At 65.9% G+C, this 14,270-nt stretch overlaps 1 protein-coding gene across 1 annotated transcript in view; it reads right to left on the reverse strand.

The window, feature by feature from the left end:
* The window catches only part of SDK1 (sidekick cell adhesion molecule 1), a 555,116-nt gene that overhangs the window by 5,528 nt on the left and 535,318 nt on the right, over nt 1–14,270 (reverse strand). Inside the window, exons 39-43 of the mRNA XM_054572434.1 lie at nt 11,402–11,563; nt 10,732–10,857; nt 3,182–3,346; nt 2,136–2,273; nt 358–478 (exon numbers count right to left, since the gene is read on the reverse strand). Coding sequence (XP_054428409.1) covers nt 358–478; nt 2,136–2,273; nt 3,182–3,346; nt 10,732–10,857; nt 11,402–11,563 — 712 coding nt within the window. The remainder of the gene's footprint in view (nt 1–357; nt 479–2,135; nt 2,274–3,181; nt 3,347–10,731; nt 10,858–11,401; nt 11,564–14,270) is intronic.

Genomic DNA, 14,270 nt, shown 5'->3' on the forward strand with positions numbered 1-14,270 from the left:
AGAGGGCGCGCAGGGCCCCAAGCCTTGCGGCCTCTGGCCGTTTTGGCGCAGGCGCACCGAGCTCCCCGTCTGCCGCGCCTGCGAGCCCCGCGGGAGCAGGGGCGCTCTAACCCCAGGCGCTCGGCCGCGACAGAGGGCCCGCCCAGGGCTGTGGGGTCTGCCTGGTCACCTCCCCGCTGGCCCGAGACCTGTGCGCTCTTTACTGCGTCCCTAGGCTTCCCAGAGCCGGCCCTGACCGCCCTCCTGGACTCAATGCTGCCCCTGCTGGGATTTGGTGGGACCCGCGGGTGTGAGGACAAGTCTCTGGCCAGCACCCAGGTCCTTGGAGGGAGGAGGTGGCAGCTGCTGTGTCCTTACCTGGTCCCGTTCTTCTTTGAGAAGGTGTTCTTGACGTTGAGGTGCCGGCTGTTGAGCTCCAAGGCAGCGAAGCCTCCGTTGTCCAGGGTCACAGACTCCTCCACGTGGGAGAGGCTCTTACCTGGAGTGGGACCGGGACTGTCAGCAGGGTCTCAGGGAAGTGTCCCCACAGCTTCCCTGCGCCCGCGTGGGCCTCTCGGGTGCTCGCTGGGCCCAGGGCGCCGCCGCCGCCTGCGGGGCTCTGGGGCAGGCGCTTGCTCTGGCTCGCCGTCGGCCTCTTAAGTTCCGAGCAAACCCAAGTCCTAACGGTTCCCGGCCCCCTCTGCTCGGCCCGCCGTGCCGCCGGGGGACAGGGCTGCGCGCGCCGGGCTCCCGTGGGCCTGCTCCATTCGTTCCCATTGCTAACTGCCCCCCACCTGCCGTGAGGGCTGCCTCTGTGGGGGGCCTTGCCCCTCAGCGAGCCTGCAGCGCCAGGGCTCAGAGCAGCTGGGAAGATGAGGGTGCTGGCGCGTGGGGGTTGGGCAGGAGCCGCGGGAGCCGGATGAGGACGGTCACGCTCGGGTGCGGGGGGACGGGGTGGGGCTGGGCTTGGTGTCCCCGGGGCTTTGGGGGCGGGAGGGAGACCCCCGGCAGGCAGGTATTTGTCCTGGGCTCCACGCAGGGCGCGACACTCATCCTGCAGCGGCAGAGGCCGAGACCAGAGGCTGCGGGTCAGCTCTGGCGCGTCAGCCCCGCTCGCCCGGTGGGCAGGAGCGTGCCGAGGGGGGGACCCTCCGTGGCCAGATGAGGGGCCACTAACGGCATTAACTCAGTGAAACGACACGCCATTCATACACTGTGGGCCCTGCTGGGAGAGAATTTACACGGAGAACACATCCTTTCCTGGAGGGATGAGCTGCTCATCGGCACGAGCAAGCGGTGAGGCGTTCGGGGTCCGCCGGCCCCTCCTCGGCGCAGAGGGCTCACGTGGCGGCCCCGCCGCAGGGCGGCCTCCGGGGGCCTGACGCCTCAGAGGGCGGGTGGGCGAGCTGATGGGCTGGGCCCGACGGCCCAGGCCTGGGCGCCCCAGACGAGGGGCAGCGGGGGGCGGGGAGGGGGGCGGGCAGCCCGCGCCCTGGGCCCCGTGACGCCTGCCTGTGTGGGGAGCGGCTCCCGGCCTCTGCGAGACGGCCCTAAACCGAGGACCCGAACGCACCAGGTGCCCGGGGCTCCGCTACCTCCCGCACCGCGGCTCCCACTCGCGCCCTCTCTGCCTGCCCTCTGCCCGGAGCAACACTGTGTTGCCTTCCGGAAACGTCCGCTGTGACCGTCCTGTGAGTGGAGTCGCACTCTGGGCGCTCTTTGGTAGCCAGCTTTGCCCCACCTCTGTTTGTCCCTTCCTTTTCTCCAGTGCTGGCGACCACGCAGCAGCGCCTCCTGAGCACCTACCATGTGCTGGGCACAGAGCTTGTGGGGGGACACGGCGGTGAACTGGCCCCTGTGGGCGCGGTGCTGGGACGTGGGGCGGAAGGCCAGGCGCAGACTCGGCCGCCAGGCGGCTCTGCCTGGCGTTTCTGTGACGCTGCGCGGGACGCGGGCCAGCCCCGGCCGCAGTGCAGCCCCCGCCCCCTGTGCTCGCGCACAGCCGCCCCGGCGCAGGGGCGGGTGGGGAACTCAGACTCCCGGGGAGGAGGGGGAGGGCCCAGGTGACGCTCCGAGGCGCGCACACGGCCACGCCGAGGGCAGAGCGGGAGGGCCTGGCGCCCGTTCGGCCAGCTCCGGGCAGGGCGACGTCCCACCTGTGCTGCAGCTCCGGTACCTCCGGCTCTGCCCGCGCAGCACCAGGGCGAGCCCGGCCAGCAGGACGACGACGAGGCAGGACAGCGCCAGCACCAGCAGGAACCACCACTCGGCGTAGAACGGGGCGTCCGCGCGGGCTGAGGGCGACACGAGCACGCGGTCACGCTGCACAGCCGCCGGGACTCGCCGCCTGCGCCTGCACCGGCGGGCGGACGCGGGGGCGGCGGCCGAGTCGCGGGGGAGGGGGGCCGCGCCCGGCGGGGCGGCGGCGGCAGCGGGCTCCGCCTCCTGCGCGGGACGGCGCGGCCCACGCGGCCGCCCGAGGCCCAGCCGTCCCAGGGCCGCCCCCACCCTGTCGTCAGCAGCGCCCTTGGCTCCCCTCGCGCCTCCTGTCTCCGAGGGCGCGGGCTACGGGAGGAGGAGCAAGGTGCCCGACCCCATTTCCCGGGGTGCCCGTCCCTCCCCGGGGCCCCGCCCTCCCGCTCCCACCGCCACCCACCGCCTGGGGCCTCGTCCTGCCTGGGGTCTCGTCCCTCCTGCCGGCCACCAGAGCGGCCTGTCTCAGACGGCACCAGGTGGGCCCCTAAAAGCCTGCGGGCTGTAAGCCCAGAGGCCTGCGCGGGGCAGCGTCCACACCTGCCGACCGGCTCGGGGCAGGCGTGCACTGGGGCCTGCGGGGCTACCTGCCAGCCTCCTCCGCCCGCGGGTCCCCTACAAGCCGGGCTGTTTTCTTTCTTTCACGCCCCCAGCAAAACCGAGTGGAGCAACTAGCCCCATTTTCAGATTTTTTTTGAGAAATAAATGGAAAAGTTCTCATTTACAAGTTGCTCTAAAGGAAGATACCCATTTCATGTTTTATCCTGTTTACAAAAAACGAATACGTAGACGTTGTTTCTTGGAAGGGGCCGCATGGCCCTGGAGCCCCACGCCACGCTGCCGCCCAGCGCCGCACACCCCGTGTGGGCTGGTGCCGACAGGGCGCCTGCAGCCGCTGGCCGCCCCCCCGCCCCCTGCCCCAGCAAGGGCTTCCCGGAGGGGACCCTACCTGACACAGCCGTGGACGGGCTGCTGGGCTCCCCGTAGCCCAGCCGGTTCACAGCCACCACCCGGAACTCGTAGGTCACTCCGGGCCGGAGCCTGTCCAGGCTGACAGTGTAGGACGTGGCGCTCTGGGGAATGTCCTTCGCGAACATGTCCCACAGGCCTTCATCTGCGAGAGCAAGAGTACTGGGTGCAGCTAGGGAAGCGGGTGCAGCGAGAGCAGAGGCTAGGGCTGCTCTCCCCCACGATCCCGCCCAAAGTGAGCGCCCTCAATGCATGCCTGCTGGTTAGCTTGCAGGCCCCTCGCCCACGGTGCGCCACATGCCTTCTGGAGGCTGGGCGAGGCGCACAGGGTCGGGGGCAGCGGGTTCGGGGGGCTGAGTCCTTTCCTTCATCAGCACACGCTGCTAAGGCTGCAAGCGGGCTGGTGGCTTCTGAATGTCCCCTCCGCGCTCTGGCTAGGTCTCGGCTTTGGTTCAGGACTTCTGGCCTGGCTCGCCACTGGGGCTGCCCGCCCTGTGCTTGCTGCCCCCCGCCCTCTGTCCCGCCTCCCTGAGCGACCCCAGGACATCCATCCCGGCCACCACCCTGCACCGCCGGCCCCTGCACCCAGCAGCCACAGTGCTGAGTTCTTCCCAGTGCCCGCGGTGGCTCCCGGGCATTTCAGCGGGAACCGATGATCAACATGCAAACTTTAAATGACCCTTGGCCTCTGCTGCCAGCTTTGCAGGGATGCCGTGCAGCTTTCCGAGACCTGCGGCTGATCACGCTCTGACCGCAGCGAAGGCGCCGGTGCTGCTGGGTTGCCGGGTCCGCACGCACCCTGGGACGGCCCTGCCAGGGCCCCGCCCCCCACGGACACTGCCTCCACCGCCCAAGCAAAACTCGAAAAGTGCCGCCCTGGAGCCCGAGCACCCTGTGGAGCGGCTGCAGCATCCCGCCTGCCCCAAGGCCGGCTAGTGCCTCCGCCTGCGCCCGGCGCAACCAAGCACCAGCGCGACCGAGACGGGTACGTCGGGCTCCGAGCAGGTACTTGCACAGCCACCGTCCCAGCGCGGTGTTCACAGAGCCAGAGGGTGGCCGCGCCCAGGGGTGCACTGACAGAGGAGCGCAGCGGGGCCCATCCACACAGGGGCGGCTGCTCAGCCCCGAAACCCCCGCGCGTCCTGACACCTGCTGCCCGGGGGCGGGACCTGGAGGCCTCCATGCTGCGTGAAGCAAGGCGGTCACCGAGGGACACGCACCGTCTGATTCTGCTTCCACGAAGTCCCTAGAGGAGCCAGATTCACAGAGACGGGGAGTAGGAGGGTGGGAGTTGGCGCTCGACGGGGACAGTCGCAGTTTGAGACGACGAGAACGCTCTGGAGGCGGTGACGGTGGCGGTGACGGCTGCCCAACACCGCGAAGGTGCCGCCTGCCGCCTGCACTGGGCACTTAACAGTGGCTCAGTGGTGGGTAGTTCCTCAGTTAAGTGTGTTTTGCCACAAACTATCTATTGCATTTACCTAAACCCTGACACACAGGAAAACATTAACATTGAAATTAAAGCCCTGGACTAATTGAAATCAGCCACTCACAGGACAGACACTGTCTGATTCCAGGGGAACGGAGGGCGCAGATGGCTCTGGCCCTGAGCGCCCCCCACCGGCCCGAGGACGCGCGATGGGCAACGCCCGCCATCAGGACCCTCGGAGACCGCACAGTGACAGGCGAGCGGACATGAACCCGGCCTCTACACAGGCCGTTGGGCAGAAAGCGGCAAAAGGACGCCCAAGATGCTGGCCTGGAGCAGTGACCCTTCATGAATTAGTTTCTTGGGCGGGCACGGGTCCGTGGTCTTTTGCCATGAGCGGGAGGTCCGGGGCTGGAGGCCCGCTGGCACAGGACAGGCACGTCCGGACGCGCCCGCGGCCACAGCTTCTCCGGAGGCCAACCTCGCCATGCGCCTCGAAGCGCCAGGCAAAGGACCGCTCGGGTGGACCAGCCCGACAGCAAGCAGAAGGGAATGGCTGGTGCGAGCCTGTGTCTGCGGAGGGCTTAGCGTTCGCGTGGAGTAAGTCCCCGCAGTTGCAGGGAGATGAGGGACCGGGTGTGGATGCGCGTTTAAGGTGCACATCTCTGCGTGGGCAGGAAGGTAGCGCCGCGATGGTTTACATCTAAATATTCACATGTATATTCATTTCTCACCAGGATACCCATTACTGCTAATAAGGTCAAAATGGCATGCCAGAGTTTAAGCCTTTCCTTTTTCCTCCTAAAATACTGAGGTTTACACACGGGAGGTTTACACACGGAAGGATGTTGCATGGGACTTACATCCTGAATTTTGCGTAAGAGCCACCAGGGAAGGAAAGGCGCAGAGGCTGTGTTGCCTCCGCACCGGCCACGCCCCCACCTCCCCAGCGCTGGCCCCTTTCTCCCCACCCCATGCACCCATCAGGGAGCCAGATGAGATGTCTGTTCTCAGAGAGCTGCGGGCAGGAGGTGAAGCAAAGCCAGCAAGGCCGCTCGGCCCTGTCGGACTCGCCTGTGCGGCCAGCCCTGACCCCGCCCCTGCGCCCGGGCAGGCGTGGGTGCTCCTGCCCACGGGCTCCCGGAGCCTCCTCACACTCCTCTGACTTCACACCGCGGCGCCCTCGAGGCTCTCAGGAGCTCAATAAATGCCTGTGGACAAGGCCCACCTGCCTGCCCGCCCGCCCTCCCTCTGCCGGTCTCCTGCTCCGCCGTCCCTCGGTCCCTCCGCTGCCCCTGGGGGAGGCGTGCTCACAGCCTCCCGAGGGGCCCCACGAGCGGCTGTCGGCCAGCGACAGCCACCACCGTGCTCCGCCCGCTGGGCCGCAGCCTCGTTCTGGGGCTTTAAGTGCCGCGTGAGTCGGGCAGTGCGTTTCCTCTGAAGAGACAGACACTATAATTCTGCTACAGAGATGAGAGAAAAAAGCCCAGGCTCTTTCAAACTGGATGTGGCTTAAAGCCCCTGGAATCAGGACGAGGGGCGCGAGGGGTGCTCAGACAAGCCCGCCCGCCTGCGCACAGCGGGTCCCCAATGCTCCCTGCCATTGCGATTCTGTGACGCTTTCTTGCCGCTGGGGAAAAAAAAAAGCGATTTCCTCTTCCTGCACCGGCACCTGAAGCCACATTTTATTTTAAGCACTCTGTCATAGCTCTAGGAATCCTGTGCATTTTTCATAAAAAACTTTTAAAAATATTGATGCAGCATTCTCAGCCCAGACGAGGCCTTTGGCAATCCACTTACGGGGAAACTGCCAGAGCGCGAGATTTCCCCCGAATTCACTGAAAATAATGCTCACTCTTTTCCTCTGCTTAATTCTTCCTTTCCAAAATTAGCATAGTCAGCATGTTAGGCCTCATTTATAATCCACACTCACGTTCAGTCAGAACCAGGAGCGGGGGGCCTGGCAGCCGCCGAGGCGCCCACCACATGGCCGCGCCGTGGGCTGTTGTCATTTGTATTGTGCTGCTAAATATCTAAGTAAATCAGGGCTGAGGAAGGCACTTCTACAAACGGGGGGGATCGCATTAGGGAACTATTCGCAGTGAGGAGGCCTGCGCAGCTGGTTCCCGAGCACAGGCAGCGCCGCGGCCGCCCCCGCCCCGGCCAGCCCCGCACAGGGCCGGGGGCACGGCCGGGGGGAAGGGCCGTTCCGGCCCGAGTCAGCCAGCTCGGCGGCAGCCCGCGGTGGGGAGCTCAGCCTGCCGGCACGCGGGGGGACCTGCTGCTGCCCTTCCTTCCCCCTCGGGGAGCTCTGCAGTCACCATCCCGAGAAAGCCGTGGCGGCGGGAAGAGAACAGCCGTGGCCGGTGGGAAAACAGCCGTGGTGTCTTCCAGAGCCACCTCCCGGGATGGCTGCCGCCGGGACGGCTGAGGAGCTGCCCTGCAGGTCCGGGGCGTTGAACTTGCTGGGGGGCATGTCGACCTTCGGGCTGGGCTTCCCTTGACCTCTAGTGGGGGGGTCCGCGGCCACGCAGGGACCCCAGATAGGGTCTGCCTGCTGGGCCCGCCCCCTGTTCCTGGTCACCTGAGGGGACACCTTCCTGGGCTGTCTTGACCGAAACACTATCCAGAAAATGCCACTGCCAGCTGAGAAGGTGGGGACGCCGCTGAGAGATAAACTTTGCAAATTGTTCCTGAATAATCACATTCTGAGGTCCCGGCAGCCGCGGGAGGAGAGATGCGTGGGTCCACACACACGTCCGGTCCCACTGCTGCACTTTTCCTTAAAGAACAGAAACCCGCCTTGCGGCCCTTGACATATCATCCGTCTCAATAAAAGGGAAGCGGCTGCGGTCGGACCCGAAGAACGGCATCTTCCATCTGGAAAATGGTTTTCTGTCCCTTCTGTGTCTGTTTCTAGCGCGTGGACCGAGCCAGCACTCCCCCCTCGCGCCACGTCCCCCGCCCCAATGTTGCGGGGGGGCGGGCACAGCTCTTCCCAGACAATCTCTGGATAAACTGGGCGCGCAAATGCCTCGTTTCTGGATTGAGACAGTTTGTCGCTTGATTTACCCCTCGAGCACCCCGGGTGGAGCTTCGCTGCCGGTGCCGGGCGGGCACCGCAGGGCGATTTCACGGACAATTACACAGGGTCTCCACGCCGAGCGAAGCCGCCAGTCTCGGCCTGGCTCTCCGGCCCCCTCGCTTCCACCGCCTACATGGGCTGCCAGCCCGTAGCCCGGCGCGCACGGGAGTCTGTCCGTCGTCGGCTTCTTAAACACAGCCGTTTCTCTTCATGTGAATGGTCAGCCTGGCTTAGAGGCTCAACTGAAACAGGAAGGCTGAACCATCTCTCATAAAAAAATCACGTTTTATCTCAACCCTGTTTAAGGCAAACGAGGTGAGAGTCGAAATGCAGAGGCTGGCCTGCGGGGGAGAGCCCCCAAGAGAGACAGGGACGGGGCCGGGCCGCCAGCACACGGGGCTCCGGGGGCAGGCGGGACGTGAGGCCGCGGTGAGGCGGAGCCGCCGTCCTGCTGTGCCCACGGACGTGGGAGCTTCTGGGGAGTTTACACCTTCGGAAAAATACTGATTTTCTTTTCTGTTCAGCTGGAAAGTCTCTTGGCCGAAGGCCCACAGGGAAGGACCTGAGTGGGAGGGAGCGGCAGGCTCTGGGAGAGTCCCAGTCTGGGCGAGGGGCCGGCTCTCCACCCTCAGCTCCGGGCCAAGCCCGTCCTTTGTGAAGAAGCAGCTCCAGGTCGGCCTGCGTCAGGCGCAGCCGGTGCGGGCCTCGGCGCCGCTCTGCAGCAGAAGCGCGTTTGCTGCTCCGCCGGCGCCGTCCCAGCCTTTTGTGCAATAAGCAAACTGGGCTCTGTGAGCTCCGTGCTGGACAGGATGCCTGGGGACAGCCTGTGTAAATAAGTCCTGTGCACACGCATGCTGTGCAGGCCACCTCCTCCCGGGGAGTGGGACGCAGCCGGGGACGCGGGTCTTGGGTGAGGCGTGCCCGCGGAGTCACCGCGCTGTCTGGGGCCCATGCCCGCTGGTCGTGGCCACAGCGCTGCTCTCTCCCGTGTCTCCACGGTGGGGCAGTGGCGGCTGCGCAGTGCAGTGCATGGGGGGTAAACTGAGGCGGCCCTGCCGCCGCCCCCGCTGCCCAAGGCCCTGGCTGCCCGCTTGCTTGGCACCAGCCAGGAGCCGATGAGCTGCTGGGCACAGACAGAGACTCGGGTGGGCGGGAGGACGGCAGGTGAGCAGCCCCCACTCCCGACGCAAAGTGTCTGGTGGCCCCCTATCAAAAATAACCTCTCCTGATCAAACGCAGGGCCCCCACTCTAAACCCCGGCTGCTTCGGGAAGCCGCTGCCCCGCCGGGAGACAGCCGTGCCGGGGCGCCGGGGGGACACGGGACGATGGGCGGCTAACGTTTCGTGGAACAGGGCCTGTCACACACAACGGCCGGCACCCACGGCCCTGTGGCATGGCAAGGCGCTCAGACACCGGCAGCCCGCCGAGCGCTTCAGGCCGCCGAGCTGCTGTGGGCCCCGCCTCTGCGGGCAGGCCTCCCCTCACCCCCTGACGCAAAGGGGCACTGCCAACGACCCTGGGGGGGGAGCGCTGGCCACCTGCCCTGGGGCGTCGCGCAGCCAGACGGGAGCTGAAGCAAAGCCTTCGGTGCCTATTGAAACACCTGGATGGCCTCTTCCGGGGCAGTTTCCTGTCCCGCCCCAGTCCCCCAGGGGCCAGTGTCCGCATTCGGAGACCTGCCCGCTGAGCTCTGGCCTCCGGCGACCTCAGAGGCTCCAGCCTGGACACGCCTCCAGGTGGGGGGCTCGGCGGGAAGCCGGGCCGGGGCCCCATCTGCTGCAACCACCCACCTTCCTGGCCGGCAGCTGCACACCCGGCCGAGCGCCGCCTATTGCCGTCCTGCATGCCCGAGGGCGGCACCTGCCACTCGCCGAGGGGCTGCCGTCCTGCAGGCTGGTGGCCGACGTGCCCTGCTGGTGCCCGGGACACATCCGCGCCCGGCTGCCTGCGAGACCCTCCGTGGCACTGTGTGTGTACAGTACACAGAAAACTTAGGCCAGACATTTTGAGAAAACCGTGGACTCCATGCAGTTGTGGAAATAAACAGAGATCCTGAGTGTCCTTTCTCCAGGGCCCCAGTGGAGACAGCGTGCAAAGCCACAGGCGTCGCAGCCAGGGCGCAGGGCGCTGCCAGCAACGTGGTCGCATCCAGAGCTTCCCCATCCCCAGCGCCTCCGGGGCCCTTGCTGGGTCCCACACCCGCCGGCCCCTCGCGCCCTAGTCAGGGAGACAGGAAGTCTCCGCGCGTGTCTTCTAGGCGAGGCTTCCTGCTCTTTTCTTCGTGCGTGGGCCCTGCGGCAAAATCTGCTGACCTGAAGGACATCTTCTGAGAATGGTTTTTGGTGCATGAAACAAAATTAAAGAGGAAACCCATTCCACTGGTAAGGCTTTTAACCACCCAGAGGTCAGTGGGAGTCCGCCGGGCGTCTGCCTCCTGGCGAGGCGGCCAGAGCGCTGGCGGGCAGCTTCCTCCGCAGCGCGTGTTAGGCTGCAGAGCTGGTGGGAGACGTGGTGGGAGGGTGGGCTCGGCCCCCACCTTCCTCCCGGGGTCGTGGGACACAAGGTCAAGCGGGGCCTGCAGGTGGCGACTGAGCCCGTGAGGCACCCGCCCCGGTGGGAACGCAGCGCGGAAGCACCCGAGGTGTCCCTGCTGACGATGTCTCAGGGACTGCAGCGACGTTTGTGGTCCTGGTTGAATTGTGTCTCCTCAAGATTCATATGTTCCAGGCCGAGCCGCCAGCACCTTAGAACGCGACCTTATTTGGGAATAGGGTCCTGGTGGAGCCCGTCAGCCACGATGTGGTCGCGAGGGCAGGCCCCTAACGTGACTGGTGTCCGTGCGGAACGGGGTTGACAGCACGGGAAGCATGTGAGGGGAAGGGCCCTCCTCTCCCGGCGTCACCAGGGAAACGCGGGGAGGAGGGGCGAGGGCTGCCGCTCAGGCCCTCGGACACTGGGCGCAGACACGCGCCGGGGCAGCGCCCGACCCTGGGGCCCGCGCCGCGCCGCCCATACCTGAGGGCCGGGCCTCGATGACGTAGCCCGTGGTGGGCGCCCCGCCGGCGCGCCCCTCCGCCCACTGCAGCGTCAGCTCAGAGGCCGACTTGGTGACCAGGACGTCTCTCGGGGACCCCGGGGAACCTGTAGGGTGAAACAGAGAAGAGGGATGTTTCGGCCCCTGCGGCCTCCCAGCCCCCGCGTGGGGCTGCCCTGTCCGCGCCTCGGCGCTCCGGGCAGGTGCCCCCGATAGGCCCCGGTGGCCACCGGGGTGACCGGAAGGCCAGGTGGGATGACGGGGCGTGGTGCCCAGTGCTCTGCGTGGCCTGCCTTTGGCGCCTCGGCTCCATAAGATTTGAACAAAGGCCTGGCAGTTTCAGGAGGAAGCTGCATGGCTGGTCTTCGCGCCATGTGAAAACTGAAACTTTCTTATGTATATATTTCAAAAACAAAACTCACTTATTTTCTCTTAATTTTTCCAGAAAACAAGTCAAGACTTTCCACACTTAACACCTAAGAAGCCCCTTGTGCGCACTGACGAGGCACGGGTGGGGCGTCACACGGGCCTTCGAAGACACCCACAGGCCACCCGGTCCGGGGCTCGGGCCGGCTCCGCGCGGCAGGCCCTGCTGCACCGACAGTGCGGACGGCCGCCCCCAGCTCGGGGACGCGGGAGGCGCCCACTCACCCTCGGCCGGCCCGGCCGTGACGTTGGCTTGCAGCTCGGGCCCGTAGGCGATGGTCCGTGCTTGGACGCGGAAGAAGTAGGTCACGCCCTTCGTGAGGTCCCGCACCTTCAGCCAGCGCTGCCCGTTCCCTTGGACGTCCACGGTCACCACCTTGCTCACCCCTGGAGCGGCAAGAGCACAGACAGGGGGCCCCGTTCAGAGCGGGGCCCGGGCGCCGTCCGGAGCGCAGCACGCTGAGGAAGCGCTCCTTGCGCTCGGGCGCAAACAGCCAGTGCTCAGCCCGGGGAAGTGTGCTCGGAGCTCACGCGTGGCCGTGGGAGCCGATGGAGGGAAGGCCCCGCCCCACAGCCGGAGGGAGTGGCCCGCGGCCTCCCTGTTCACAGCATCTGCCTGCGGGCCCTGCGAGGGATCCTCGGCGCCGCCCCGGCCCGCGTGCTAGCAGGCTGACCACAGACGGGCCACGCGTGTGCTCGCTATGGAATGGATCTGTCCTCCGAAGTCGCCACTCCTACAGGTCTCCAAACAGCCTTCCTTTGCTTCACTGCTTTCATATCGTGCTTTTTACAAAACATCAATTCAGCTCAATTATTCCAAGCCATTTCAGAGTGATACTGACTGATGAGCGGCCTCCAAGCCCAAGCTCTCCCGCAGGGGCGCAGGGGCGCAGGGGCGCAGGGGCAGCCCGGCCCTCGCCTCACCCCGCCTCACCCCGAAGGGGCTCTGGGGGCACGGCCCGTGCCCACCGTGACCCTCTGGCTTGAGTCCTGCTGTGTATGAAGCTATTTCGGGGAGCAGCCCCCTTGTTTTGTTACACTGCCTCCCTTCTCCTTATTCCTGGGCAGAGAGCAGCCGAGTTGCGACTTTGGGCGCCTGTCCCAGCGGGGGGCAGGGCTCGGCTGGCCTCTCCCCTCTCAGTCACGTCAGAATCTTGTTTATGTAGCCAATTTTCAAACCGTGCCCTGTACTACAAAGCCTCGGGGTGCAATCGAATAAAATATTACAGTTAAAAACATTTTAGAAAACATAAAAATAACTCTGCCATAAAATCAAATTCCCAAGAACATGGCTCAGTGTTCCCTGCAGCTCGGGGCTCCCCCGTGACAGGGACCGGCCAGGGCGGCGTGTGGGAGGAGCCAGGCCCGCCTTCCTGACAGGCGGGCGGCGACCTCAGGGCCCAGTCCCCTGCACCTGGGCTGTGCTGGGCAGGGGGCGGGGGGCGGGGGCGGGGGAGGGCGGTCCTGGGGCCCTCCCAGTCCCTGCCCTGCCCGCGGCTGGGGGAGGAGCCGCGAGAGGATGCTGATGGAGCCACTCCCAGCCGAGCTCACGGCGTTACACGTTGCGTTTCACTACCTTTACCACGACACGTGAGCATGTGTGCAATATATATATCGTATCTGCTGATCTTCACCAAAGAACCAGCCTTTCTACAGAGACTAACATAATTCTGGCCCCAAACAAAGATGCTGGATGTTTTTATGACACTTGCAGTCCTATGTTATGTGTGGAAGGACCAAGAATGTTTAAGACCTGGTCACGACTGCCAACACCCAGGATGTGGCATGAGGGGCGGGCCCCTCCGAGAGCCCCGCCAGCCCCCCGAAGGCCTGCACCCGACCTGGCGCTGGGCAGCGCCCTGGGGTGGATACAAAACCCAACGGCTTTGGGAGAGAAGAGGACCTGGAGCGGGGCCGGGCGTGCAAGGACCGGCAGGGGCGGCCCGTAGCGGGCTCTCTCCTCCTGCTGGGTCCCAGCACCGTCCGCCCCGGGGGAGGCCAGGAGAGCCAGTCCTTCCTGGCAGACAAGAGCAATGGGGCCGGTGACACCTGCTCCAATTACTTGTGAAAAGACGCGAAAATGGCTGCGGCTGAAGTGACTACAGCTGTTGCCACTCGGGAGACTGAGTCTCACGCTCAGCCAGGAACGTGAGACACTCTAGCAGCGGCTCTTCACGCCCCAGCTCTGCTGTTCCTGACACGCTTGCTTCCAGGGACACGAGTGTCTGGACACTCCCCTGTCACGTAGCGGTTCAGACCCACGGCTGGGGTTCCGATCCCACCCCTCCGACATCCTCGCGAGACGGGCCCTGGCCAAAAGTCCTAAAGGCCGAGGCCCGACTGCTTGGCAATGTGAGAGTGAATGCGCCGCTGTGCCCTGGGCCGCGGGTCTTGGTGAAGGTTCAGAGGGAGCGCGGGCCGGGCCGGGCCCGTGTGAGTGCGGGGCGCACGCTGTCACGAGCCTGGGGTCCGGTCTGCAGGGAGCGGGAGCCGTGTGTGGGCCGTACCCTCCGCGCGTGAGCCTCCCGACGACGCCAGCCTTGCTGGGACATGAGCGAGCCACCACAGCCCTGGCGACGCCGTGATGCTTCCTGGGAGATGGGGCACGATCCGCGGGGGGGCGTGCCGTGCGGAGAGGCCCTGGGGCACCGGCGGCTGGCGATCGCGGTGGGGGCCTTGCCCGAGAGCGAGCGTCTTCTCGCAAGAGAACCGGCGCGGGGACGGGCCCAGCGGTGCCCGCGTGGAGCTCCGAGAGGATCTGCAAGCCCCCGACACGCACGTCTGGTCCGCACCGAGCACTTGTCGGGGGAAGGTGGGGCACCCCCCGCCCCGTCCCTGAGGAGGAGGAAGCCCCGCGGTCCGTCTGGAGCATGACTCTTGGCGGCCCTTTCTCACTTGAACGGCATCATGTTTGCGTGCGCGTCCCCAGCTGGGACCCCACCGAAGCCCAGCCCGGCCACCTGGTCCCCAGGCTGGCGCTCGGTTCTGAAGGCGCGCAGCCAGGCGTGGCCACGCTGCCATTTACAAGCCAGACCCGCGGGTGGCTATGCCGTTCCTCACCCACGGCCGCTGACGGCCTGGACACCTTTCCCCT

This window comes from Pteronotus mesoamericanus, unplaced genomic scaffold (assembly GCF_021234165.1).
Source record: "Pteronotus mesoamericanus isolate MK-2021 breed Mesoamerican mustached bat unplaced genomic scaffold, CSHL_Meso_final contig_1, whole genome shotgun sequence".
Taxonomy (NCBI): Eukaryota; Metazoa; Chordata; class Mammalia; order Chiroptera; family Mormoopidae; genus Pteronotus; species Pteronotus mesoamericanus.